At 53.5% G+C, this 27577-nt stretch overlaps 8 protein-coding genes across 8 annotated transcripts; 3 read left to right on the top strand and 5 right to left on the bottom strand.

The window, feature by feature from the left end:
• Positions 1-427: 427 nt before the first annotated feature.
• NCS54_00151200 (Hypothetical protein) lies at positions 428-3194 on the bottom strand (the record flags this gene model as incomplete). Its single annotated transcript, XM_053147138.1, has 2 exons — positions 428-2885; positions 2947-3194. The coding sequence occupies 2 exons, from the start codon at positions 3192-3194 to the stop codon at positions 428-430; spliced, it is 2706 nt and encodes a 901-aa protein (XP_053003113.1).
• A 761-nt stretch (positions 3195-3955) lies between these two features.
• On the top strand, positions 3956-5360 carry NCS54_00151100 (Hypothetical protein; the record flags this gene model as incomplete). Its single annotated transcript, XM_053147137.1, has 3 exons — positions 3956-4106; positions 4157-4290; positions 4344-5360. 3 exons carry the CDS (start codon positions 3956-3958, stop codon positions 5358-5360), a joined length of 1302 nt encoding a protein of 433 aa, XP_053003112.1.
• An 833-nt stretch (positions 5361-6193) lies between these two features.
• Positions 6194-7621, bottom strand: NCS54_00151000 (Hypothetical protein; the record flags this gene model as incomplete). The annotated part of the gene is made up of 3 exons (XM_053147136.1): positions 6194-6691; positions 6754-7216; positions 7284-7621. The coding sequence occupies 3 exons, from the start codon at positions 7619-7621 to the stop codon at positions 6194-6196; spliced, it is 1299 nt and encodes a 432-aa protein (XP_053003111.1).
• Positions 7622-10374: 2753 nt separating this feature from the next.
• NCS54_00150900 (Zn(2)-C6 fungal-type domain-containing protein) lies at positions 10375-12663 on the bottom strand (the record flags this gene model as incomplete). The annotated part of the gene is made up of 1 exon (XM_053147135.1): positions 10375-12663. The coding sequence occupies one exon, from the start codon at positions 12661-12663 to the stop codon at positions 10375-10377; it is 2289 nt and encodes a 762-aa protein (XP_053003110.1).
• A 905-nt stretch (positions 12664-13568) lies between these two features.
• On the top strand, positions 13569-15146 carry NCS54_00150800 (Hypothetical protein; the record flags this gene model as incomplete). Its single annotated transcript, XM_053147134.1, has 3 exons — positions 13569-13645; positions 13700-14288; positions 14343-15146. 3 exons carry the CDS (start codon positions 13569-13571, stop codon positions 15144-15146), a joined length of 1470 nt encoding a protein of 489 aa, XP_053003109.1.
• Positions 15147-15764: 618 nt separating this feature from the next.
• On the bottom strand, positions 15765-17504 carry NCS54_00150700 (Hypothetical protein; the record flags this gene model as incomplete). The annotated part of the gene is made up of 1 exon (XM_053147133.1): positions 15765-17504. One exon carries the CDS (start codon positions 17502-17504, stop codon positions 15765-15767), a length of 1740 nt encoding a protein of 579 aa, XP_053003108.1.
• A 1448-nt stretch (positions 17505-18952) lies between these two features.
• Positions 18953-22929, bottom strand: NCS54_00150600 (Hypothetical protein; the record flags this gene model as incomplete). The annotated part of the gene is made up of 2 exons (XM_053147132.1): positions 18953-22669; positions 22723-22929. The coding sequence occupies 2 exons, from the start codon at positions 22927-22929 to the stop codon at positions 18953-18955; spliced, it is 3924 nt and encodes a 1307-aa protein (XP_053003107.1).
• Positions 22930-25080: 2151 nt separating this feature from the next.
• NCS54_00150500 (Hypothetical protein) lies at positions 25081-26787 on the top strand (the record flags this gene model as incomplete). Its single annotated transcript, XM_053147131.1, has 3 exons — positions 25081-25251; positions 25367-26564; positions 26630-26787. 3 exons carry the CDS (start codon positions 25081-25083, stop codon positions 26785-26787), a joined length of 1527 nt encoding a protein of 508 aa, XP_053003106.1.
• Positions 26788-27577: the final 790 nt, after the last annotated feature.

Genomic DNA, 27577 nt, shown 5'->3' with positions numbered 1-27577 from the left:
ATCGGAAGGGCGTAACGGGAAGAATCGCCACTGGAAGAAACAAGGGCTTGTACGAATATATGCTTGGGAACTGTTCCTCGATGATTAGATGCTTGGGTTTGCGTCACAGGGCGCTCGCATCGACATGAAACCGGAGGCGGCTTGGATGATGAGATGAATTCAAAGGTGTCGTTGTATAATATCTGTATATGGATTCATGCTACAATCCGAACGAAAAAGAACACCTCCACTACAAGCTCTCTGTGTGCGTCTGTCTGTATCGCCATCTGTCGTTATATCAACGCCTTCTCCCATGGGGGTAATCTATGCTCCATGTGATGCTTTGTCCCAAAAACTCCGTGCCAGAAAACGCATGTGAAAATTCACAGCCCCATGACAATGCTCCATGACTCGACTCGCTCCACCACTAATTATATCGGCGACTGAATTATGGCGTAGACCGTGTGATATCCGGGCCAGTTCCAATGCCTGTCATCGTCCTGAAGAGCCAATGTAACCATCCTTCTGTCTCGAGCTGGATCTTGAGATCCTCGGCTTTCTTCTCCATATCCTCCACTTGTCTCTCAAATGTGACAATGCCATCCTCGACGTCATTCACCTTTGATAGGAGAGCATTGATCTCATAGTCGAGACGCGCTACAAGCACCTCGACCTCCTTCAAGCCCTCCGTCAGGTGGGATCGCTCCTCGGCAAGGAGTTCATGAGAGCTGATACGCATCCGTTGACATGCCTCGTTCAACTGGTAGTAGAGAGCGTGGAGCTCATCCTTGTCCTTTGCGTAGCGATCGTCCAGGAGCTCAACCGCCTTCAGCCTCTCCGTCACCCACGGCTCGATGCCCTCCTTGATCTCATCCATCTGCCGGCTGAAGAACTGAGCAAGGTCATTGAATGCCTCCAGATTCGCAAAGTCGCCCGTGGTATCCGTGATATCAATGATATCATCCCAACCTAGCACGGCTTCTTCGGCATCGCTAAACGACATTCGGCGTGGCCATCGGTTCTCATTGAGAATCCTCTCCGCTCCGCACTGGAGCAGCTGGATGCTATGCCGTCGTGAGAGTCCCACGCGCGCGGGCCTGTTCTTGCGTTCTGCTTCCAGAAACGGTCCCTGAATGTCTGCCTCATCAACCAGAGATCCAACAGCCGAGGGCGCTTTGGAGAGTACATCCTTGCGCACCTCGGCACCAATGTCCATCAGCTCACCCTCCTGCTCACGCTTCTGAGTCTCACAAGCTGGAGCCGAGGCAGGTTTGAAATCGACAGTCGAAGTAGACGCAAAGTGCGAAGTTTGGGGCAGACCTGGAATCACATCCGTCTCACCCCGCCTCATCGCAGCCAGGTACTCTTCTGGTTTGTTCTTCCAAGTGAATGCCCTGCCTACCCCTGGTATGGGTGCTGTGGTGGAAAGCATGGCTGTGCTGAGTGCCTGGTTGGAGCCCCCTATACCCATCTCTCCAAAGTCGTCCCTTGTCGAGACCGAAGGCCGAGTGTTGTGGCCTCGTAGACCTCCTCCAACAGCATCTTTGATGCGCCCAAAACCAGACCGAGCGTCGCTCATTTTCCCAGCGACACTCTTGAACATATTCTTTCGCAAAGCATCTTTGTCGCCTGCGCCCTCACCGATGCTAGTAGCGGAGCCAGGAGGAAAGGCTGAATAGATGCCAGGCGAATCATCTGTCCGCCTCGATTCTGCTTCGCTCTCTGCAGGCGCAGAATACACCCGTTTTGGGTTCGGGTTTGAATCGTCATCTTTCCATGGCAGCCCATTGCCAAGCTCTGGGCTGTGATTTGGTAGCTCTGCGAGCGTCCTTCGAGGCTTGCCATGCCAGAGCCATTTCGGCCTGTCGCCGTAGGCTAGGCTGACGAACCTGTCAATGTCGAGGGTCTCAATATCAGCAAGTCCTCCTTTGTCCTTGCCTGATACCATGCCCATGACAAACTCGCCTCTTTTACCTCCGACTTCTGTCAGAGTCGATTTGACCGCTTTTTGTACACCCCAGCCCTCTCCAGCTGCCGCCTTGGCAGACACTGTGTAGAGCTTGAGAATCGTCTGGCGGTCCAACCTCCGCGTTCTTTCGAGTTTTTGTGATTTTTGGAAATGACCAATGCCACGTTTGGTACAGTCAAGGTCGAAGACGTCCTTCGACACCGGAGCACCATACCAGTGAAGGCGGTTCCTCGCCCCCATAAACATGCCTAGAAGAGCTGACACAGTGGTCGGCCCTAATATGCCATCAGTAGGCTCGAAGTTGTAGTGCTCAGCACCAACTTCAATCCACCAGTTGTTGATTGCCATCTCCGTCTTGTCGCACAGTAGTCCATCGATGAACTCGTGACCTAACTTGTCAAACATGTATAGAGCAACTTGACAGAGTTTGATGAGCTCTATTACAGCTTGGCTGACGGGAACCCGATCGCTAGTTTTGTAGAGTTGTAGGAACTTGGTTTGGGTCGCCTCGGCCGGGTCTGAGAGTGTAAGACCTGACCGCCCCGAGCATCCTAACCGCTTGAGATCCTCGTTGACGATGAATGATGAACGATATTTGCGGATATCGCCCTCGGGGATGAGAATGACGGTAAGAGCCGAGGGAAAGCTGCTAAGGTTTGTCACCATAAGCTCTCCTAGAGCTGTTTCCTTGGGTCTCGCATGCGAATCCTGGATTGCTTTGAAGTAGGCGCGCAGCTTGGCCGGCCAGAGACTCTCATCTGCCGGCACCGAGAGAACACCAACCGCAACAGAGTGTTTCTCATCTCCAGTATAAGTGACAATGACGAGGGTTGGTGATTTTCTCGAACACGCCCATTGTTCGACAAGGTAGGACTCGTAACCGCGTAATATCCCACGACGCTCGACAACACTGACATTACTATCGTCTTCAAGATATCTGTACATCAAAATATTAGGACTGAAGTCGCGTAAGTATACCAGGAGTGACGGCGACGAACCGAAAGGCAAAAGGGTCTGCAAAGACTATGTGTTTCCGTGGCGGTGCTTGTTGGGGAGGCAGAAGGACAGGCTCAGCAGCTTTCTCATGCTCAGCATGAGGGTTTGCATCGACTGGAGGTAGAGCGCCGTCTGAAGGGCTTGCTCGTCCGGTCCGCTGGACCGAGCCTTTGGCGGTAACGGGAGCGAGATATTCGTCTTCGAGCCGGTGGATTCGAGGATCCGGTGTAGAGGGGAATCGGAAGGCCATGGCGTCGTCATCGACCCCTGGGGTTTAGTCGCGGCGGTCTCGAGCTACATTCTCGCCGTCCAGCTGCGCGGCGAACGAAGCAGAAGACGGGAAAAAGAGGCCGTCTCCAGGGGTCGCTTGGGTTCTTGGGAGGCCTTTTGTTGGTGTTCAGGTTCAGGGCCTGCATGTGATGCAATAGCTCGAAGAAGGCCTTGCGTTAGCTCTAGGTACCTTACCTTCTTGGCTAGGTAGCTGCGGGGCACTAATTCCGTGTGTCCCCACGTGAACCCTGGCGGAGCTGGGGTCATACAGAACCTTACTTCAAGGATGGAAGCGAGATGGAGGGAGGAGCAGTTCAACGCAGGTAGAAGACAGGGAGATGATGGCTTAGGATAGGCAATTTGACTGCACGAGAGTAGCCTTGAGAAGTCCAACGCATGAATTTGACAGAGTCGCTCTTGCTTAAACTAGAAGCATTCTGTTAGCTCTGATTGGCCAGGGGCATAATGGGGATAACCCCGTTACAAGCAAACCCCCGAGGCTGTCTTATCGATAACAGCGGGCCGACGCTATCGTCAGTGGGAGCCGTCACTTGGACCTCAGACGACATCGGCTGTCGATCACGGCAGCGCCATTTCTCTTCCGCTCAAACCGTTGCTCAAGCTTTTGGATTAATCCCCTGGAATTCACCGACTCACAAGGAGCCCAATTTTGAGGCTTCACCCATAATCACCCAGAACTCGGCAACCACAGCTGACCGAAACCCCACCGATATCACAGCCATGGCGGGAGCCGACAGCGATCACGTCTCGCCATTTGCGCCGCTCATGGTCGAGCTGGCTCGCATGAGAAAGTCCAATCTCAACGCTGCGATCGATGATGTAGACCAGATCATAGATTTGCTCACTGCCACGCGGGAGCAGGTTGCTGGAGGTTGGCATCCTAAAGCATATCTCATCCGGGGCTGTCTAACGTCTTGATAGAAGCGGACGCGCATCGCATTGGCATGACCATGATGATGCTGCAAAACCCAGTCAAGTCCCGGCTCGAATCAATCACACAAGACCTCAAGGAAGTCACAAAGGCACAGAAGGCCTTTGGAAAGGCCCTGGATAAGGTTGGTTATTGCTACTTGACTGCTGCCGCTGCGACGGCCACTGACCGACTTAGGCACTCCCTCACCGCGAACTTCCCATGGAGACCGATGCCATGGCTGACCACCCGGGCCTGATCAACCGAGCCATAGCTATGCATCTCCTACGGGAAGGACAATTCTCTGTTGCCTCGACGTTCCTAAACGAAGCTCACGACCACCCTCCGCATCGCGAAGCCCGCTCCCCTCGGCAAACGGACGAAGACGGTGATGACGATATGGACAATGACGATGACGACGAACCCGAAGACGATATCCGCAATCTGCACTCAGAGCATCTGCAAAACAAGTTTTCCGAGATGTACAGCATTCTGTCAGAGCTGAAGGAACGCAATCTTGTCCCTGCTATCGACTGGGCTCGCGCCAACAGCTCGCAGCTCGAGGCCAAAGGCAGCACCTTGGAATTCGAGCTTAGCAAGCTTCAGTTTGTATGGCTCTTCAAGGGCAGCTCAGTCAACGGCCTTCCCGATGACGCCGAGCGCAACGGACCCCTCGGTGCTCTCGCCTACGCCCGTCAACACTTTGCCAGGTTCCAGGCCCGACACCTGCGCGAGATCCAACAGCTGTGCTGCGCTCTGGTGTACGCCCCGAACCTCGCCGCTTCGCCCTATAAGCACATCTTTGAGATAGACTCGGCATTCGAGGACGTGGCCATGTCCTTTACCCGCGAGTTCTGCTCCCTGCTCGGCCTCTCTGCCGAGTCGCCGCTCTATATTGCCGTCACAGCAGGCTCTATCGCCCTGCCTCGCCTCATAAAGTACACAACCTACATGCGTGAGAAGAAGACGGAGTGGACGACCGAGAACGAGCTGGCCTTTGAGACGCCCCTACCTGAATCCATGATCTACCATCCCATCTTTGTCTGCCCCGTGAGCAAGGAGCAAACAACGCAAGATAACCCGCCCATGATGCTCCCCTGCGGTCACGTCATCTGCCGCGAGTCTCTACACAACATCACAAAGGCCGCGCGGTACAAGTGTCCCTACTGCCCGACTGAAGGCCACCTTAAGGACGCCGTTAAGATCAGGCTCTAACAAGTGACCCTTCTCTTTGATACCTACTCATCTGCATAGCTTTGTCTTTAATCGTTTCGCACATGGTTATTCACTACTCTGGGCAATCTGGCGAACTTGGCGTTGATGGATTTATGGGTTTGCGCAACGGACCACCCCTTAGCCCCCGGTCACTCATGTTTATAGTGTTGCGAATGTTGGGATATGCCGCCGACTGCTTAGTAGACTACCTCAGTTATAGTTTCAATACCACATCAAACTTGTGAAACACGGAATGTGGGAGCTGTGTTGAAGAGTTACGACATCTGACGTTTCACCATGCTGAAACCATCAAACATCATTTGGAACAGCAAAGAAGCCGCGAGTTTCACACATTCATGATTCAACTACTTGGTATGTATTCACTATCCTAAACAGCCAAGTCCAAGGTTTTCTACTAGGTCGCTCTGCCTATCTCCACGCTCCGGGATTCACCATTTCCACCAACCCACCCATCGTGGATATTCTCCACGATTCAACCATCAAGTGACAAACAAAAACTCCCGGATCACTCATTCAAGGGAATGAAGATTTGTTAAACGCCTAATATGATTGGGTCTTGACATAGGAAAAATTAGAATCAAGAGAAAAAAACAAAGAGGACTAAAGGAAACTGCAGACACAACCCGGGGATATCATCTCTTCGCCTTCTGTTCACGCCTTTCTCATTTGGCTACCGTCCGTTCCGAGCCTGCCCTGTCTGACCGGTGCCATATAAGGGAAAATTTTAGTATCCTTTCGTAAATTCGTGTCTTTGTACAATGATCACTCGGAGCGTTTGTTGCCTCGGGGACCATGGCTCGTTGATAGGCCGATTAATCAATCGTCATTCGGCTGGGCGCTTGGGGCTTGACGTCCTGCATGTTGATCGAGTTGATGTCGGGCTTCTCCTCAACCTTTCGCTTTCGAGACAGGGACTGAAGGTGTGGCTTGAGGCCCTTTCCAAAGTTGCACATGCATACAATGGCGTTGGCGATTGTGAGAAGGATAAGGAGAATAGTGATGACAGCGAAAGCGGTAAGTGATCGGCGGACAGCCTCGTAGGCTTCCTTGTGTCCGGGCTGGTAAATTCGGACCAGCTTGAAGAGGAAGTAGCTGAGACCACCAAGATAGAGAATGATGACACACACCATGCCAGGCTTGTTCTCCTTGCGGGTGAAGTAGGCGGCGGCGAGTAGAATGGCGATGGTGATGGGAATGGTGACAATAGTCAAAGCAAATTCGGGATCGTTCTTCTCTGCGACAACGACGACAAACTGAACGATGAAACCGAGGAAGAAGAAAAAATCGAACTTGAGAAGAGCAATGTAGATCTGGGTCGCGTTAGACATCGAACTTGAAGACGTGATACTCTTGAGACGTCAAGAGAACGTACCTGGTAGTGGAGGAAGCGCTTCTTCATGCGGTAATCAGCGCCAATGTTCTTGAGAATGTCCCAAGCATACTCCTGGTAGATCTTCCAGGAAATGAAGATCATGCCAACGGTCGCCAAGGCGATAATGGCGGGGATGGCAACCAGGTAAGGCTTGACATCGTCCCAGAGGTCAGCGGCAGTGACACCCTTCTCGAGAGCATTGTGCACCCCAAGGATGTCGAAAGCCTCCTTAATCTGGTCAACCTGGATGGCAGTGTAGACCATGAGAGCCAGGTTGGAGAAGCAGACTCCGATAACCTGGATAGTGTTCTTCTGGCGGAGGGCATCCCAGACGATAACGAGAGTGTAGAGGAAGCCGAAAATGAAGAGGGTTAGGAAAGTAGGAATAGTCTTGTACTGAGACTGGACCTTGGGCAGGTTGATGTGAGGGCCGAGATTGAACTGGAACTTGCCAAAGACGTAGCTGCAAGTAAGCGTCAGTGACGAGGCTCTGGGAAGCTGACACGTGAGGGGTTGTGAGCAAGACTTACGCCTCGAAGCAGATACACAGAACAGCCTGGAGAAGAGAAACTGTCATGAAACAGGCGGGCCACCGGCTCGTGAGGAAGCCCGTCTTGCCGTTTAGTGTGCTCGTGGCTGGAACAGATGGAGAGAAGCCTTCTCGATAGGCGTAGCCTTGGTTCACTGCGGGATCGACGCCGGAGGTGTCGCCAAAGTTGGGCTGAGTGAAGGCGGCGGGTTGGGGAATAGGCTGAGGAGCAGGCTCTCCATCGCTGTAGGGCTGGTTGTAATGACCTCCATAGCCATAACCGTGCTCAGGGCCAAGGAGCGACCTGCGAGACTCTAGTCGGGTAGCCACGGTGTGCATATGTTCGACTCCAACCGGGAGTCACGGAAATCAAGTCGAAAAGAAGATGACGATGGTCGTCAAGGTCGTTCGATTGTCGATGGACGACGATGCTGATGGATGAAGAAAACTCGAGGACGCGTAGATTCGGTCGTGGGTCAGGGTCTGTGATGGAAGCTCACGCGGGCGCCGACGCGGAGAGGAGCGGTTGATAAATAAAGCCCCTTCCTGGGCAATAATTAAACAAGGAAAAGGCAAGGTCGCGAGACGGTAGAGGTTGAGAAACGAGAGACGGCGACGCAATTGCGAGGTTTTTGTTGTTGCTGATGAGGCGATTTGTCGACGCAAACGGCCAGGGGAGGATGGATGGGATGAGATTTGAGATTGATGGGGGAGAAATGAGAAGAAGAGGCGAGAGGCGTTAGAAATGTCAGAGAGCAAGGTCCAGTTCGAGGCCGCTGAAACAGGCCAGGCCTGGCCAAGTTAAAAGAGAGCGCGCCCAGGATCAGTGGGTGGGAAGCCCAGAAATGGAGTGGATGGGCGGACAGGGGTGGCAGGGCAAGGGGTGGCAGGGGTCCAGGCGTTTTTTTTTCCTGGGGGGACGGGACTCGGCGGTGGGTGCAGCCAGTGTCTGCTAGTTAGCCAGTCCAGTGGGTTTGGGCCGCTAAATTGGCAAGCCCCAGTGGATTCCTACTTTCGATGGACTGGGTGTCGAGTGCAATCTGTCTCAGACTTGTTAATATTTCTCGGTCGGCTGAGGATGCACTGTTTTCGTATCTCGCACCGTGACCGGCAAGTGAATGAGAGAGGATGTAGGAGACTGCTCGGTGAACACTACTGGGGCCGTCTCGGCATTTATGACGCAGCCGGCTAGCATGCTCATGTCCTGACCTGAGTCCTAGCCTAGACACGCCGAACAGAACCGACCCGGTAGCAAGGCGTTGGGCTGACTGACGGGGACGGCACCGTAGACGCGGGATGCTGCGTCTCTAGCCTCCAGACTTGGCGGAGAGCTACTAATCACTGTGTGTGTGCATGATCAGCCTTGGAGGGATCCCATCCCATGAGAGACCAGAGCATGGCATGGGAACTGCCGGCCACGATGGGCGGTGCCATCTAGAGCTACTACTTGCATTAGGTAGTGCTAGACGCCTTGTAGGACAACTTAATTAACGACAACCTTGCATATCGTCATTCGAGTCCCCGTTGCCGGGCTTCGAGATTGCAGAGGGCTATGGCGATCGCCCACGAGAATGCCCAGTCCTGGGGAGCAATCCTGAGGCAGTGCAAGTGGTGCGGTCAATCTGTTAGTGCATATGACCCCAGGGAGCGTCCCCGGCATGCAGATGGGTGTGGAGTGCCAGCCTGACATGATCTCACTAACAGCGGCTACAAAGCACGGGGCTTGGATGCAATGTCCGTCGGACTCAGCCCAGTCACAGCCACCTCTGCTCAAGATGCCGTCACGCTGCCCCCCTTCAATGGGGAAGGGGTCTCACAGAGCTTCCCCTCCATGAATGATCCATGAGGTGACAATGGATGGATGGGCTAGCGCGAGGAGGCCTCGGTTGTTGTGCTGTGCAGTGCATACAGCAAGGTGCTAAAAACAGCAGACAAGAACCAAGTGATGGCTGGGAGTTCATCTGGTGTTGAGCACTCCTCTGGGTTGATTTATCATTTACCGCTTCTTTCACATGCAGCCCTATCACAGTCAACCGCCAGCCACCTCATTCCAACCACGTCAACGGGCTCGATGCACGGGTAGATAAAAGGCAATCGAAAGTGCAGTCAAATTGGTGAGTGTGTCGAAAGCCTGGGCAGCTGTCCGCCCACTCGTGATCTGCAGTGCAGTGCAGTATTTTCATGATTGCCAGTTCCCACTCGGGATTCGATTCTTCACGGACGGCATCCCCTGATTCCGTGTTGATTCCAGGGCCTGGGGTCATACAGTAATGCCGCCGCTTACTGTATCTCGGTTGCCCTGTTGGCCGAAGCTGCCCTGCTCGGGACAACTCGCGCTCGTGTCCCTGATATGAGACGTTGTAGTAATCGTCTATCGCGATCCACCCACGTATGCCATAAATAATTCTGGCCATTGGTAGAGTCCCCAGTCGGATGCACGTCAGCTCGTAAATGCCCATTTACCGTCCAATGCCAATACCCGCTCTGATGCTGCTTCTGGTTGTTGTCGTCATCTTCAATCCCGGCCTGCCCGTCAGACTGTCATCGTCAGTGCCAGAGAGTGGATGGATGTCAGATCAGGGACTGACTGTCACTTGGGGGTTTTGCAACTTGAAGCGATGGATCTTGATGCTGTGACATGTATCATTCTAGCCTTGTTTGATGCACACTTCCCCTTTCAACCGAGTACAGATGCGGGAGCAGCCCCGGTAGCAGAGCCTCGATTTTAGCTTTGTTCCAGCCATTCGATACCTTGCTCGATGCAGATGATTGTCTCGCCGTTGGAATGCACCAACGCGCGATCGTGATCAACAACGGTCCAAGACGTGGCGGCGGGAGACCGGCGTTGCTGTTAGTTAACCTTGTCTTTAATTAATCGCTAGATATGGAATTGACCGTCTCTACCCTCATGTGATGCTGGTGGTATTTGGTATTGGGTAGGCGCTGTGGGTGCGCAATCATACCTGCCTCCAGTGACCAACCTGCACATTATTAAAAACCACCACTCTTCCGCAAACGCCATATATCCATCTATAAAACCCAACCTCATATTGACATCCATCAACATCAACTAATCCCAACAGAGTCAAGGCTCAAAGGAAATCGAGATCCCAGGAACCCCATCCATACCCGAGCACAGCCTCCTCGTTCACGCCCCCGGCGTTCGACTCCGTTCCATTCAACCACAGCGAATTCGTCGTGGTTTGCTGCGCCGCGACTCCAACTTGCCCAATCTTTTCAACCTCCTTCGTTTCAGCAGCATACTCGATCGCCTGGAAGCATGTCGCCTTTCCCAGAAACTGGTGCAATAGTCCCGTGAAGCTCGTGATACAAGGCCTCACCAGCTCTTCAACGCTCTCCTTGCCCGTCGCCGGGAATACTGTTTGTGTACCAAAGTACGCAGTCGCCATACTTCCGTGTCCTGTCATTACCCCCGCAAACTGCTGGATTATGCGAGCTGCCTCGTGTGCTACCGTCCATCCTTTCGGGAATGCTTCGAGGATTGTGATTAGGACAGCTACTTCGTCCCTGGCCGCGAACGGTGCCGGTCCTTGTGCTCCCCAATCGCTTGAGCCGTATGATGCCACAAAGTCGTGCATCAGCACCAGACACACGGGTAGCAACCTGCACAGTGACACCCGGTTCAGTGGTAGCTGTCGTTGCTGCAGGAGAGCTGAGTTGGCCTGGAGCTGCTTTCGAGCAAACTCGAGCAGTTCTGACCGAGGCACCGCCGATGCCGCACTGTTGAAGTGGTTGGGGAAGTAAAGGAGAACAAGTAAGTGATAATACTGTGCGCTTAGCCAGGTGACACTGCTGTGAATAGGTAGGTTATCGGCCTCCATTGGCGACATAAGGCACCCGTTGCTGTACCAGTCCTCGATCTCTGACCTCAAGCTGCTGAGCACTGCACGCCGATCTAAAGACGAGATACCTGCAGTCTCTGCGGTTCGTTGCAGATGTACTGCGTGAAGAATCCGATACTCCAGTTGTCGAAGTTGTATGACATGCCGGCTGGTCTGTAGGTTTCGAGCATATACAGCTCTATCCGTACTCGCAAACTCCTCAACCGTGAGCCCTGGGAGCGGAACGCTGGCGTGCTCATCCGTCAATGCCACTGGGAGGCCTTGTGATGCAGCCATCATGCGGTCTAGAACGAAGATGCTCCAGTATAGTCGATGCCTGAGTTCCGTCTCGGCCGGTGTACGAGGTTGGTCGTCTGGCCTCGTCAACCCAATGACCATAGCCTGACGAGCAGCGATGCCGACGATAAAGTATGCGGAGGTCGCTGTGGGATCAAAAAGGGAGTATAGTCCCAAGAGAACAAGGATCTGTACCGACTCGACGCCCTCATTGCAAAGACACTCCTGGATGATGTCTGGATAGACTACATCAAATCGCTTGGCCGTGTCACTCGGTATCTGTCCTGCCCGTACTAGAGATGTACATCCGATGGCCATGACAAGATACAGCAACGTCATGGGAGGATCTTGGTCCGCAGGAGAAGCATCTCCTAGGGACTCGAGGTCACGACGTATCTTGACCTGATCCACAAAAGGATATGCTCGGTTAACATGGCGAAAGAAGGCATCCACGAAACGGCTTGGCGCAATATCGGGAGGAAGGGCTTGTCGAGCGATTAAGCGCCGTCTGGTGACAGAGCCGTCACTCGAGGCTTGGTAAGAGAGATGACTGCTCGTGGTTCTCACGGTGCCCGGGTCTCTGTCCTCTATCCGCACGTCACTGCTCTGCTGCCCGGTCATAGGGTGGTCACGCCCACGGATCAACGGGAGAGGTCCGGTGGTATCCAACGGAGGGGTCGCCGGACCCGGAACCCTTGAAAGGGGTGACGATGCTGCGCCCGAGGTTGCGGGAGGCCCCACGCCGTTCCGTTGCCCACCGCTGAGCACGGGGCCTAGATCAACTCCAGTTTCGATGGCATCTATCCCACCCTGCTGACCTGGCGGGAGCAGGTTCTCGTTGATATAGCGACTAAGCCATTGCACACGCGAGCGAAGCTGGTGGGCCTGCGCCTCCGCGTTGGCAATAGGGCTAGTGTAAGAACATCTCTGACCGGCGCTGGCGCAGAGAGAACACACGGGATAGGTGCGACTGCACTTCTTCTTGAAACTGCGACATCGATCACAGGCCGGAGCTATGGGTCTCCCTCCCGAACCCCGACCCGTTGGCGGAGGCTGTCTCGGCTGCTGTTGCTGCTGTCCATCCTGTCGGCGAGGTTGCGCATCTCGCTGGGGTGCCTCCTGCAGCCGCTTATCAGGAGACACTGGAGGTGAAGCGGACCGGGCCCGACCGGCATCTCTCGGGGATGGAGACACCCTGCGGAGGCGGAAGCGGTGGATCGAAGCCTTCATATCAGATGCCATTTCGGGAAACCGGGGCTCTTGCGAGCGTCATGCCTTGGAATCAACTGGCCCTGGTGAGGCAAAAGAGAGCCGACTGAGTTGTCAGTGAATGGATTGCCATACAGATGGACGACGGCAGATGCAGTGAAGCTGGAACCTGCCAACATTCAGGAGAGTACCCAAGAGGAGAAAAATGGCAAGCATCTCATTTGACGACGGTTCCTGTTCGACACGGAGCCGCATGCGCCATCCTGACCGTTGTTGACGAAGGTGGACCGAATTGCGTGCTTGCACGAGGTGATAGTCCTGGGATCAAGAGGGGACGTTATCGGACTCTGAGCCGCTACGACACTAATGGCAGTTGACCGAGCCGCGAACCCGTTAGCTCTGTCAATGGTGAGGATTCATGCATATGGGAATACGACAAGGTCAGAGATATGAGATTTGTTTCTGGAGGAATATCCAGATCTAAAACATCAACCAGGACCGGAGAAGCTGGGGCAGGCGGCCAAGCTCCGATGCCCGGAGTCGGCGTCGCGCGGAGCCCGACACGGGATTGCCATAATTGGCAATCGGGCCCAATCGGGCAATCAGGCCATTCGTGATGGAGGATGGAGGATGGAGCGGACCGGCTCCAAGTCACAACTACAGGGTCCCATGAGGCTATTTTGCGGGATCCATCGGCGGCGTGGATTTCAGATGGTCAAATGAGACCACGCGGGTGCTTGACGTGAAGTTTGACGGTTGAGTTCTAAGATATTTATTAGGAAGCCTTACGGCCGAAGCACGCCTTCAGCCGTCCTACGGTCCTACCTGCTTATTCATTCCATCACACATATTCAACACATTTACGGCATATTCTTCGCGTCTGCTTGGTGTAACCTTCAGAAGAATATCTAAGGAACTTGGCATTAAATCGACACCCAATGCCTCTGGCAGAGAAACTTCAGGTCCGCCGCATTGCCATCATTGGCGCCGGCCCAAGTGGTCTTGCAGCGGCCAAGTACGTCTCACTGATGCCAATTGCGGCTTATGAGAGCTAACAACAAATATTCAGATACTTACTCGCAGAGAAGAAATTCTCCAAGGTTCACATTTTTGAACAACGTGCCACTCCAGGTGGTGTCTGGAACTACACACCCCTCGCCCACGAGAATGGCTTCTCTGTTCCGAGAACGCGGCCTAGCAGCCTCCCCGACCAAGCTCTTTGGCCCAAGGACGGCGGGGAAGCCGAGTTCATGTCGCCTATCTACGACTTGCTCGAGACCAACATCCCCCACTCGCTCATGAACTACACCGACAAGGAGTTCCCCCAGGGCTCATCGCTGTTTCCCCGACACAGTGCTGTGTTGCAGTATCTCAAGGAGTATGCCGAGGACCTTACTCCATACATCTCGTATCAGTCCCAGGTTTTGAGTATCGAGAAGCCAGGGACAGATCGGTCTAAGCCGTGGCAGGTTGAGGTGCTTGATTTGAAGGCGAACAAGGCGACCAAGGATGAGTTTGACGCTGTCGTGGTGGCCAGTGGTCATTACAACGACCCCTTCATCCCGGATATTCCTGGACTTGTCGAGTTTGACAAGGCGTATCCGGGTGCCATTTCACATTCCAAGTTCTACCGTCGACCTAATGACTATCAGGACAAGGTAGGCAATATCGTGCACAATTTTCGCAACCCACGCTTACTGATCTTGTTATAGAAAGTCATCGTTGTGGGCAACTCGGCGTCTGGTGTCGACGTGAGCGCCCAGCTCTCTGCAGTCGCCAAGCACCCGATCTTTATCTCCGAAAAGGAGAAGCCCACAGTGACACCCCCAGCCAAGGAGTCATGGGCCGCCAATGTGCCCCAGATCGTCGAGTTCCTCCCCTCGAAGCGCGGTGTCCGCTTCGCCAATGACCAGGTAGAGACAGACATTGACGCCGTCATCTTCTGCACGGGCTTTCACTACTCGTATCCTTTCCTCAAGTCGCTGGAGCCTTCCGTCGTTGTTCCCGATGGAGGCTATGCGGCGCATCTGTGGGAGCAGATCCTCTACACGGCTGACCCAACCCTTGCGTTCCTCAGCGTTCCCCAACGTGTGGTACCTTTCCCCATCGCCGAGGCGCAGAGCGCCGTGGTTGCGCGTATCTGGTCTGGACGACTCAACGCGCCTACAACGGCAGAAATGGAAGCATGGATAGAAAGTGAGCACGAAAAGAAGGGCTCCGGCAAGGCGATTCACCTCATGCACTCTCCAGAGGACGTGGACTACATCAACCGTCTATACGAACTAAGCAAGACGGCCCCCAAGGCCCCTGAGCTGGGACTCGAGAACGACGGAGAGGGTAAGAGGCCTCCCTACTGGGGACTGGACAAGCGCTGGGTGAGGGAGAGGGTGCCCAAGATCAAGCTCGCGAGCCGGGCCGTGGGGGAGAAGAGGCACGAGATCAAGAAGCTCGAGGATCTCGGGTTTGATTACGAGGAGTGGAAGAGGGCGCTTGAGGAGGGGGAGAAGCTGTTGTGAGCGATAGACTAGACTGAGCAGCTAGACTTGTTATGCTTATGAAGACCATGTTAATTTTAAACTTGAGGAGGAGCCTTGAAAGAATGAAGGCTCTCCAAGTTTCTCAACAGAGCGATGCCTCAGCTTGGCTCTTTGGTAGATTCATATCTTACACCATAATTGGAAGGGGCTTGGTTCCTATTGAAAGGTAATTCAACCTCATAGCATACCCAAAGGTAGATCAAGGCGACCCAGCAAGAGAAATACAGTTTTACACACATTCAAGCCATCATGCTCAATGCCGGGCTTGGTTCCTATCACTATGATTTAGCATTTTCCCCTCTAATAGCAAGGCTGCGATTAGATAGCGAAAAGAATAGACATCGATGAGTATCTGGTAACTATACCCTCACAGTACCTACATCAGATAGTCAAGTTGTCTGATAGTGTACCCTGCTATCTTATCACATACGGTGGGAAATCAACTTCATAAGAGAAAAATGAACTGAAATGAACAACTTTTAATTACATTACAATCTAAATGCTACGCTTGAGACATGAATAATAGGACATTTATACCAAAAATACAATCCAACTCTACATGGGTTGAGCCTATGTGAGAGCATGTCAAACGCCCGGTTAATTGTCAGTAGCTTTTTCGTTGTCGTTTTTCTTGTCCTTCCTCCCCTTGAGCGACGTGAGACCCGTCTTGTGCTCCTGATGCTCCTTGCTGAGGTTCACCTGCTTTATCATCGTGCTGATGATCAGAGCCAGACCAGCAAAGCAGGTATAGACAATGTACATTGTCTGCAGACTCTTCCAGTAGGCCGTCTTGGCCACCCGGCCTTCGTGACCGCCCATTTCACCCACGACCTGTACGTTGCCCGCCGCGTTGGAGCCCGACAGCAAATTCGCCAGGTCGGGGCCCAGCTCCCGCTCGAGCTTGGGGTACTGCCTCTCCATCTCGTTGTTGAAGATGACGCCGCCGATGACAACCGACACCGAGGTACCGAGCTGACGGATCAGTGAAAATGTCGAGGTGGCGGCGGCAATGTCTCGCGGCTCGATGTTTGTCTGCAGCGCGATCAGAGGCGCCTGGAAGTTGGGGCCAATGCCAATGCCCGCGACGATCTGGAAGATGATGATCTTGACCCAGTTGGCGCGCGGCTCAAGATTGATGAGTAGGCCAAAGCCCAGGACAGTCACGAACATGCCCGAGACAATGACTATCTTGTAGCGACCCGTCTTCTTGATGATGATGCCGGCCGCGGCCGAGACGAACGACAGGGAAAGTACAAAGGGTAGCAGATAAACGCCAGAAAGCAGAGACGATGCACCGAGCACGCCTTGGAAGTATAGCGGGAGCCAGTAGCTGCCAGACATGAAGACAAAGGCATGGGTGAAGGCCAGCCCAAAGGCCGCGTTGCTGTTTTGTTTGTGGAAGAGATAGGGAGGCATAATGGGGAACTTGGCAACCTTCCACTCATAGACGAGAAAGATGCCACACGTCACGACGCCAAAGATGAGGAGGCAGATGATGGTGGCCGAGTCCCAGGGGAAACTGACACCTCCGAGCTCGATTCCCAGCAGCCACATGATTGTGCCGCCGATCATGAGCAAACTACCCGGCCAGTCGAGAGCTAAAAGGCCTTCCTTCATCGGCGTCCGGGGGTTGTGCAGCTTGAGGACAAAGATCAGGATGACAATGGCAACGGCCGACAGGGGCAGGTTGATATAGAAGCACCAGCGCCAATTGACTTGGCTGGTGAAGACGCCACCGAGGATGGGACCGACAGCAGAGGCCAGCGCCCACACCATACCCAAGATGCCAAAGTACATGCCTCGGTTCCTTATAGAGAAGAGGTCGCTGATGGCGATGTTGGGGAGTACCACCAGGCCACCTCCGCCAACGCCTTGGATGGCCCGCGAGGCGATGAGCATGGCCATACCATTGCTCACGGCGCATAGTAGAGATCCGATCCAGAAGGTGACGGCCGCCACGAGGATGATGGGCTTCCTCCCAAATATGTCTGACAGTTTCGTCCAGGTCGGGAGGAAGGAAGCATTTCCGAGCAGATAGGCGCTTCCTATCCAGATATAGCCCTGACTAGACTTGAATTCGTTGGATATCGTAGGAACAGCAGTTGTGATGATGGTGACATCCAAGGCTGCGAGGAAGAGCGCCAGCCCGAGCGCAAACATGATCAGGAAGGTTTCGAGCTTGGTCCGCCCAGCCTCCGGGGCAGGAGCAGCCGTCGGAACATTTCCTGGATCTGCAACTGCATTGGAAGGAGAAGGAGCAGCCCCGTCTCGCTCAATGTCGTCGAGCGTAGTCTCAGAACTGATCCTCTGGTTTGGATTTGTCGTCGAGGCCGTCATTGTCAAGGCAGTTGACAAGACTGACGAGACTGAGGAAGCGGAAACTCCGTAAATGAATTGAATTGAGGATTGCCAATGTAGTTGCAATAGGCCTTGTTCGGAAGGCGCCGTAGACCGCGTCGAGGATTGGATTGCTAATCAACAATGCAGTGCAGTGCAGTGCACTCCGCTATTTGGTTGTCTTGTCGCCAGTGTGTTTTCGAGGAATTAGTCGTCGTACTTATATCTGCTGCATCGTCGACAACGCAACCTCTTCACCTTTTTCACCTTGTCCAATTCAGCAACCCGGTCGGCATTGTTTGGTGCTCGAGAGTCGAGGGGGTAGGAAAACCACACAGTTGCAGAGACTTCGGCATGCTCTCTTCTCCGAGGACCGGGGGTCAACTCCCTAATACGGCTACCCGGCTCGCAGGGCGCAATGGAGTCGTCGTCAAGTGCCATTTCGTTTCGTTAGGTAATTCGGCGAATGAAGCTTGGCCTGGGGCCTCTTGGAGGGTGGAGCAATAGTTCCTTGAAGCGTCAACCAGACTGAGATTCAACCGAGGAGGGTGTGGAGTCTGCACCCTTAGTCACTTATTGCCGGTTCGTAATTCCGATCCTTCGTCGTGGGGACGACGCCCAGGATCTCTCGGAATCACCCTAGGTTCCGTCTTATGTTGGTCTGGTACAGTACTGTAATTGGTCTTGACCTCTTCAACGTCATCCCCGTCGTCGAGACTCGCGCCGCGTCATGATTCATAGTCATACACTGGCTCCTATCGCCGAGCTTGCGACGAGATGCTCATCCAGTTGCCGCGTAGATCTGGTTAACATGGACAGGGATGACTCACCTCGCCGATGAGACGCTGGCTCTGTCGAGGTTTGTCGACAAGGTAACCTGGCCGCTCAGGCAGTTGAGATGGTACTTGGTCAGCCACTACAAGTCTCCGATCCGAAAAGGCGGCACTTCATCAGCCACCACAAGTGCCCGAAAAGTCCCCATCAACGTTTTTGGAAGTTAGACGAATCTTGAACTTGGGCCTCATCAACAACTCCGCAACCCTCTCCCATGCCATGGAAGCATGTCTGACAGGAGCTGGATCCATGGATCTTCCCATGTCTCAACCACCCACATGGCAGGCCTCAGCGAACACCTTCTCGGCCTATGCGTTATGTCTCAACTGACATGTCGGACAATGCAAGCCACGCGCATCTCTTCGCCAACCGAAAATCACAACCCGACTGACCGGTTCTTCTTTTGGGGAGAATCGCATGAGCTTCATACCTTAAAAGCCCGCAGCTTTAGTGTGTGGGAGTAATACATCCATGTTTAGTAAATGTGACAATTGTACATGCCCAACGCCAATCCCAGCCTCAAGATACCAGCGCCATTTTCCCTTGCTCGCTGAGCGTTCAGAATATTTCTCTTCTACACGACCATCATCTCATGGGCTCGGCTACCACTCCAATTAGAAAATCTTGGTGATACTCTCTCTGGAAATGACACTGTTCTGTCGCTCGTCACGCTTGACACGGAAGAAACTGTCGCAGAAATCGCTGCATCTCATATGTCGCAAAAACTCCTCGTCGTGTGTGATAACGATGAGCTGGAAGTTGCTCTGGGCCTGGCGAGCTTTGATGATCATGTGCAAACTCTCTGCCAGGCTCTTGATGTTGTCGCGGTCTAGGTTGGTCGTAGGCTCATCGAGTGCAATGAGACCACAGTTGACGCCGAACGACTCGGCCAACGCCAGACGGATGATGATAGATGCGAGAACCTTCTGACCAGCTGAGCATCGGCCACGCATGTCCATTTCCGTATCTTGCTTGACCATGCAAAGTCGGTAGTTGTAGTTGCGCTTGCCTGTGCTTGACTCGTTGTCTGAACGAATCAGAATTGTGTCGATGTCGGTACCTTGGTATGTGCTCTGCCACAACTCGCCTGCGATGCGGTTCACTTCAGACATCTTCATCGAGTGGAACTGCATGACCGCCTTGTCAACGGCCGAACTGCACTGCGCAAGATCTTCAATCGCAGCCTTGGTAGTCTCCACGCGAATATGTGACTCGCGGTACTTTCTCTTGGCATCCTTGTAGTCCATCTCCCATTCCTGAAGCAGTCTTCCGAGCTCCTCGTCCTTGGTTTTCATGGCTCCCATGACAGAGCCGCGCTCCGCAAGAAGGCGGTTGTAGTGGTCCTCGTGCGCACGAGCCTCAGCCTGGAGACGTTCATAGTCTTCGTCTGCGTTGCGGTCTTCGAGCTCAGATATCTCCCCGCGGATGACTTCAACTGTGCGAAGATTCTTGCGGTAGTTGAGATTATCCCTAATGTTCTTCTTCTTCCGGTCTCCGTTATCAATGTCTTGCTTCAGCTTGTTTGTGCGGACTGTGAGGTCTGTCACCTCCTTTTCAGTGTTCGCAATCGTCTTTTCAAGCGTGGCAATGGCACGCTGGTTGGAAGCAAGATTGGAGGGGCCGCCCCGGTCGATGTAGTCTTGGATGTCCGTGTCCATCATCTTCATCTCGCTGACAGAATTGGCAACATTGTCACGGGCATCGGCGATGACTTGCTCCTTCGATCGGCCACGTCGAAGTACATCGTCCCGGCCGGACCTTGCCTCGTTGATGCTAGGTTCAATGCTCTCCAATTCTTCATCGGCGCGTTGAATCACCTCTCGCTGGTGAGAGAGCTCCTCCTTCAAAGCCTGGATCTGGTTTTGTAAATCCTTCTTCTTGTCCAGTTGCCCAGCTGCGCGGCTGATCTTGTTTCTCAGTTCACTCTTCTCGAGCTCAAGCGCGCTCAGCTTATCTTTCATGCGCTGACGGTCTGTGGTCAACTTGGAGATGCGGTTCTTCAGGCTCCTCATCTGCTCAGATACGCCAGCCTGAAGCTCGTGGATCTCGTCAGGGCTTCGAGTTGCACCGCCCGACATCTGCTGAGACATGATGCGGTCGACCTGAGTCTCTGACTCTCCGATATCCTTGACAGTCTGGGTAATGTTCATGACAGTCTTGGACATATCTTCCAAGTCTTTCTGCTTTTCTTCCTCGGCTGACACGACCGACGTTTGCTCTTCGAGTTGTCTCTCCAGAGCGTCGAACTCAGCCTCAACGGACTTGCATTCGTCGCGAAGGGACGGGAGCTCAGCTGACAACCGTTCATAGGTGTCGTAAGCTGATCGTACCGACCGCAGCTTTTCAAGGCTTGCCACTGTCTCCTTCAGGTCCTTTTCAGTGTCGACTTTGCCCTTGGGGTCAAGATTCTTCTCAATCTTCTTGCTCAAACGCTCCAAACTTGCGGCTTGGTTGTCATCAAAGTGACGCTCACAGAGCAAGCACTTTCGTTTCGCGTCAAGCATGCGCTTGCACTTGCTGTAGTAATCCACAAGAGCGTCAAAGAGACTCAGGTCATTCCTCAGCTCTTCCACCTGCTGCTCTACCGTCTCAACCTCCTCAGTGTAGTCCTCGACAATCGCATTGTCTCGAACCGTCTGGAGAGCATCGACAACCTGTTGCTGACAGGTCGTAGCCTCCTTTGACTTCCTGTCAAGCGATTCCTTCGCCGTTCGCATTCTGAATTCCACTTTCTGTTGCTTCTGGCGTGTCTGGTCGCGACGCTTCTGAGCGTCCATTACAACCTTGTTCTGATCCTTGACAACCGACTGGAATTTGGCATCGAGCGATTCTGGCTCCCAGTCGCTACCAATGATCTTATCCAGCTTTGCCTTCCACGTGCTTGTCAGAGTATCAAGCTTGCGTTTGCGGTCAGCAAGTTCCTTTTTCCTGTAGTCAAGTTGAGCTCTCTCTGAGGCGAGACGAGTACACTCGACCAGCTCTCTGCCCAGCTTGTCGCTTTCATTCTCGAGTTGATGAAGCTTGTCATTTTCGCTCGATAGTTGATTGTCCCAGTCTGCGTTCTCAAAGGCCTTCAGAGATGTCTGGAACCTGCTGTCGAGGTCTTGCATCTGCCCATCCAGGATAGCCTTGGCACCCTCATCCACATCAATCAGACCAGACTCGTTGTGGAGCACGGCTGTGCGTTTCTCGATGGCAGTCATCCGCTGCTTAGCAGATACACGATCCTGTGTTCGGGCAGCCTTGCGACCCTCAAGCTCAGTAATGACACCAGTAGCTCGATCCAGCTCAACCGAGTTTTCCTTTTGGAGGCGTTCCAAATCTCGCTTCTTCTCATTGAGGAGCTTCTGAAGTCGGTCATTAAAAGACTTCACTTGCTGATCAGACAAATCACCATCAAAACCCGAGAAACCATATGTCTGGGCAGTTTCCTGGATCATTTCCATGCGGGTCTTGAGTTGGCGCTCATACTTGTCCTTGTCGGACTGATGCTTTCCTTGCTCAGAGAGTTTGGTGGACAGGTCTTTCCGTGAACGCGCCAGCTCGTTTTGCAACTCGTTGTACTGGGTTTTGTTTTGGTCAGCTTCTTCTTGGAGATGCTGCATGCGGTCTTCGTAGTGGGCAAGGTCGCTTTCCAGCCGAGAGTCATCCTCTGGAAGTTCATCTATCGTAGCCTTCAGCTCCTTGATGGCCTCTTCTCGGTACTCGAGTTGCTCGCGCTTTGTGTTGAGGTTCTGAACGATTGCAAGATGGCTGTTGGCAGTCTCTCGGATTTCCCGGATTATTTCCTGGGTGTTGTCCATCTCAGTGCTGATGGACTCGCACTTGGCCCTGGCTCCCTCAATATCCTCCTGCAACGCGTTCATTCTCTTTTCGGCTCGGTCACCTCGGTCCTTGTTCACTTTGTTGTGGGCTTCGTCGTTCTGGAGTTTGCCTAGTTGCTCGACCTGTTTCTTCCTGAGCACCTTGAGGTTGTCAATGGCCTTGGTGTACTTCATGGCCTCAAAAATTTCATCGAAGCGCTTCTTCAGTGCGGCAGGTTCGCTCAGCGGCCAAAGGGACTCGTCTTGGTGACAGAATATGACGGCGTCAAGGATCGCAGGTGAAACACCAAGTCGCTCGGGAATCATCTCATCTAGCTGGGCGGTACGGGTCGATGTAGTTGTTCGTTCCCCATTATTGACCACAACGAGGGAGCAATCAAGGGTCTTTTGTGAGCGGGTGGTTTTCTTGACAGTGAGTTGTATACTTCGGGTTGCGACATGTTGACGGTCGTTGATCGATCGGAACTGCAGCTTCACCTGGGCCATGACCTCTTTTTCACCACAGAGCTGGGGACTGTTAAAGGGATGAAAGAGCCAGCATTAGGGGTGTGGCATCGCACCTTGGGATCATGGATGAAAGCGCCGCCCTTGCTGTTGGGCGGCAGCTCACCGGTGGTAGCATACTTGAGACATTCGATAATGGTGGTCTTTCCGGAGCCGTTGTATCCCACGATCAGTGTCAGTGGGGTGTTGAACTGGATGGCCTCCCGGACGGCAGGGCTGAAGGAGCGCACGCCCGAGATGGAGAGCTTGTCGATCTTCGACATGCTGGGCGGCTACCGCATCGAGGTGTCGGGTAAAAGCGAATTTCGCAATGTTAGGGCCGAGAATATCTACTAGGTCCAAAGGAGTTGATTCTTTGAAAGGGTGCTGCGCTTCCAAGTGTGGATTACCTAGGCAGCTGAAGTCGAATTGCATGGGTGACGCGACAAGTTGCACCCAACGCGTCGAGTGCCGATGCGAGGTCACGTGCATCAAATTTAACCGTAGTTCCAGCGGGCTTACACGGGACAAGTGTATTGTCCCATCGAAGCGTAGCCTGAGCAAATTCTCGTTCATTAATCGGATTAGTCAAGGATCCATACATGCCAGGGAATCCCCGGAGCATTGCCTCTTTACAGCAAGGCTCAAGATGCGAGGGCTTGAGGGTTCCTGCTTGGCATCAGTTGAGGTCATTGATCCAGCCATTGTTTCAGTTCTCCATCATGACAAGTTCTTCAGTTTCTTGAAAGCCGGCTTGACAATTACGTCGGATTGACGTCAGAAAACCGGCCAGAGAGCCCCAGGACCCTGAGGGGCAACGACGGCACTGAGCGGGCCGTTTTTGACAGAGGGGGAACGGTCGTGGCTTGAAATCCGGAAGGGTCCAAAAACGAGATTGAACCCTTGTCCCACGAAGACCCAGATGGATTTCCCTCTCAGCAATGTCTTATCTTGCTAACAGAGAGGTACAGGGGCCCTGCAGCAGGTGTAGGATTTCATGAAAGAAGCAACTTTCAAGACATGTTTCCCTCAGATGGTCTCGTGAGACCAATCCAGGTTTTCTGGCCTCATCAGACCGCTCTCTCGATGACCTCAGTTCTCGCCGATGCCACGATCTGGAACCGCGCAAATGGATCCCCTAAGGCGGCCCCGCGGTGATCCCCCTGAAAGTTAAGCTGCGCGTCTATCCTGACGGAAGCGCAAAATCGACGCTTCACGCCTCAGGGTATTTGAGCCTCGAATGAGACGTCACACAAGTTGAGGTAGGAGCGGGCCGCGCTACTGCCCACTGGACCCTTACGATGGAACCCACTAAAGGCGTGCAGGATGCAGACAAAGGCTAAGCTGTTGCTGTCTAGGCCAGTAAGATCAACAAGACGTCGTCACTAGGATCAGACGCCCGCTTTTCCCGGGGCATTTCCTCCGGGCTGGGAGAGCAGCATTGGCCAGCATGTGGATTGAGCCGTAAAGGCATTGGAAAAGGCCAGTGAGAATTGCCCAGCCAAGCAAAGCACCGACCAGCTTGGGCTCCAACCTGGGCACAAGAAGGTGTGGTGCTATGATAGCATTTGGGCATGACGTTTAATGCCATTTTCCCATGTGTAGAAGACGGGAATTCTCCAAAGTGCCATGTTTGACCGAACCCACAACGATCTGCTTGTCATCAGGCCTAGCCTGTCAACAGGGGAAATAAAGGTCTTGATTCCGGACCTTCTGCTTGACTCGGAAAGCGGGCCTTCGTCGTTGTCTCTAGACGCTACCTGTCTACCTACTTTGGTATTCCCCCAGATTGTTTCTAGAGGCGATTTTCCTCTTCATCTCATCATTCATACATACATACCTTCCCTGCCTGCCTAGGTATTCGTACCTTCCTTCCACCTCCCGCCTGCCTATCCATCCATGATTATCCCGAACCCGTGCAACGTCCTGACTTTCATTTCATAACCCCCCCTCCCTCGTGTTCCGTCTGTCTCTCATATTACTTACTCTACATCCATGCCCAGCTCTCCAATCTCGCCCAGGCATCTTCTCGGGCTTTCTTTGTCTTCTCCCAGCTCTGGTACTGGTTTGATGCAATTTACCCTTTCTGCCTGAGCAGGGAAAAAAAAGAAACTGGTCATCTCTTTTCGTTCCACTTCATTCTCAGTCTGGGATCGTCTCCCCTCCTTCATTCTCAATCTTTCTCTCATATCGTCCGAGACTAGAAGTCGTGATAGCGATCTCAGTTTTTAGCTGGATAGTATTCTTCTCTCAAGCTTCCATACATCCATCCATCCATCCCTCCCTTCCACCCATGCTCTTCGCGTCATTGCTGTGTCATTACAAACTAGACTCCGACTCCCCGTTGTCGCTATCTCACTGCCGCTGACCCCAGTGCTGCAGCGGCCACAGACGCCCCCGAGGCCGCTGAAACTACCCTTACTGGGGCTTCACCAATGCAATTTACGGAAATGGATGCTCGATCGCCACACGAACACGCCGCAGCCATGTCCCACGGACCACCTCCACCTCCCCCTCCACCTCTCGGCGTCCCCCCTCAAAATACCTTCAACTTCTTTGGCTTCAACCTCGACATCGGTTCTCTCCCCGACATGACGGGTGGTCAGGTTATTCACCACTCCCCTGCGAGGCCGAGGTCGAGGCTGTGGCCACTCGAGGCCCCCTCTGCCAGAGCCAACGCTATTTTGCCTTGCGACCCCTACGGCTAACCCGATTCTGCAGATGGGCGCAGATGGCCAGGACAGCACTGGCATCATGGCCCTCCTCGACAACAACACGCTCGGCTCCATGGGCGACGTTACCGTGGGCCTCGACGCGGCCGACGAATCGAACATGACGGGCTCATTCGGTGGCCCAAATGCGCAAACGTCGACTGAAGAGTCTGTCGCGAGATCCGAAAATCAATTCAATACAGCTGCGAACAACGTCCCTGGCGCGGGGCCACTCCCTGCAGGCGCCTTTGCCCAGATGAACATTGCAGGCGCCAGCACTCTGACCGAGTTCACCAAGCGAAGGAATTGGCCCGCCAAGGTCGTGGAGGAACTCAAAGACTTTTTGCAAATCCTCGATGCCAACGGCCGCATCAAATACGCGTCACCCAGTATTCTCAATGTGACAGGGTACAGTGTGGAGGAGATCCAGGACATCTTTCTCAAGGACCTGATCCACCCAGATGACCGGGGCGTCTTCGTGGCCGAACTCAATGAGTCGATTGCATCAGGAAACCCGCTGCGCCTGTTCTACCGTTTCAAGAAGAAGGATGGAGAGTTTGCCATTTTTGAGACTGTCGGCCATGCTCATATCGCGGGCTCCAAGTTTGCGCCCAACCCCAACAACCAGTCACCCTTCTGCCAAGCTGTCTTCATGATGGCTCGCCCGTATCCGACAAAGAATGCTGGGCTTCTCGACTCGTTCCTCGAGCACAAGATCGAAAACGAGCGACTAAAGCGTCGTATTGCCGAACTTCGTCGCGAAGAGGAAGCCGAAAATGACGAAGCGCAGAAGCAGTGGATGCAGAGTCAAGAAGGTCGCTCAGATGTGACGCTTTCGGAAGGAACTGGGGTGTCATCCAACTTTTTCCGCCCGAGCACTGATCGAGGTCTCACAGATGCGGACCGGGCCGCGCTTAACAAGACTCTAACACGAGAAAACCTCGAGGGCGCAGCCGGCAGCAGACCAGACTCGCTCAATGACAAGATGGCACGATATGAAGGGGCATCGCATACCGAGACGATCGAGATGCTGACGGGCTTACGGTACATCGAGGGTGAGCGGAGCAGAGGAATCACAACTGGCAATGCCAGCCCGACCCTGATCAAGGGAGACGCAGGCATCGCAATTCCCATGGAACGGGACCCGCGGACAGGCGACAAGAAGAAGAAGCTCAAGACTTCAGAAGAATATGTGTGCACAGACTGCGGTAAGTTGTTTCTTGAAACGAGGCCTACGCTTCGGGTAGGACAGATGCTGACTGAATGGTAACAGGAACCCTGGATTCACCAGAGTGGAGAAAGGGACCGAGCGGACCAAAGACGTTGTGCAACGCCTGCGGTTTGCGATGGGCCAAGAAGGAAAAGAAGAGGAACAGCAGCGTCAGCCACCACCACGCACCAGGACCGACGATAGATCACTCGATGGCTTGAGACGACGGCGAAAGCTCTTGACGATGTACGAGTATACAAGTACGATTCGAGCGTTTGGTAAAAGGTAGCCGTGGCTGGTCGGGGTCGGCAGAGATGATACAGTGTCTCTGACGAGAAGGAGTTGGGATGACTTTTCTATTTGCATTTACAAGGCGAAAGCGGGATACACGAGACGCTCACGGCCGGCTGTTATGTTGATTTTCATATGATATACGGATCTTGATGATTATCTTGATGTTTTGAGAGTGTAACATGGACGTTTAGGGGTGTATGGAGCATCTGGCAAACACGGCGCAAGCTCCAGAGGTGCCAACGCAAACAATGTGGCACATGTTGGGACCCATTGAGTGGGTGAGGGGGTATTACGAGGGCGATTTGGGATGAATTAAACAAATTAGACAGTTGACACTGATTTGATACTGTTGTCTGAGGTGATCTGTGTATCACGGAGAGGAGGCCCTGGTGGTGATGGGGTGCCCTCTTGTTGACTGAGTCTTGTTCAGCTGGATGGATGTACGGATGCGGCGGCCTCGGTTACAGCTCCAGCAGCAGCAGAGCAGCGGAGCGATGCTGCAGTAGTTGGGGCAATGCCAGCTGAAAACAAGCTCCAGCTAACAACAGACGCCGACACCATATCCTCGGTGATTGGACAGTGAGGTCATTGCAGCTTGTCGAGCTCCCCATAATAAGGCAGCTCTCCACAGCTCTTGATCCACGTCACGGCCCATCCGTCCACAGGGGGGCACAGAAGGATGGGGAGAGGCTGCGCGTCGCCAGTGAGGGAGCGAAT

This window comes from Fusarium falciforme, chromosome 1, assembly GCF_026873545.1.
Source record: "Fusarium falciforme chromosome 1, complete sequence".
NCBI classification, from domain to species: Eukaryota; Fungi; Ascomycota; class Sordariomycetes; order Hypocreales; family Nectriaceae; genus Fusarium; species Fusarium falciforme.
This window is presented reverse-complemented; position numbering and strand designations above follow the sequence as displayed.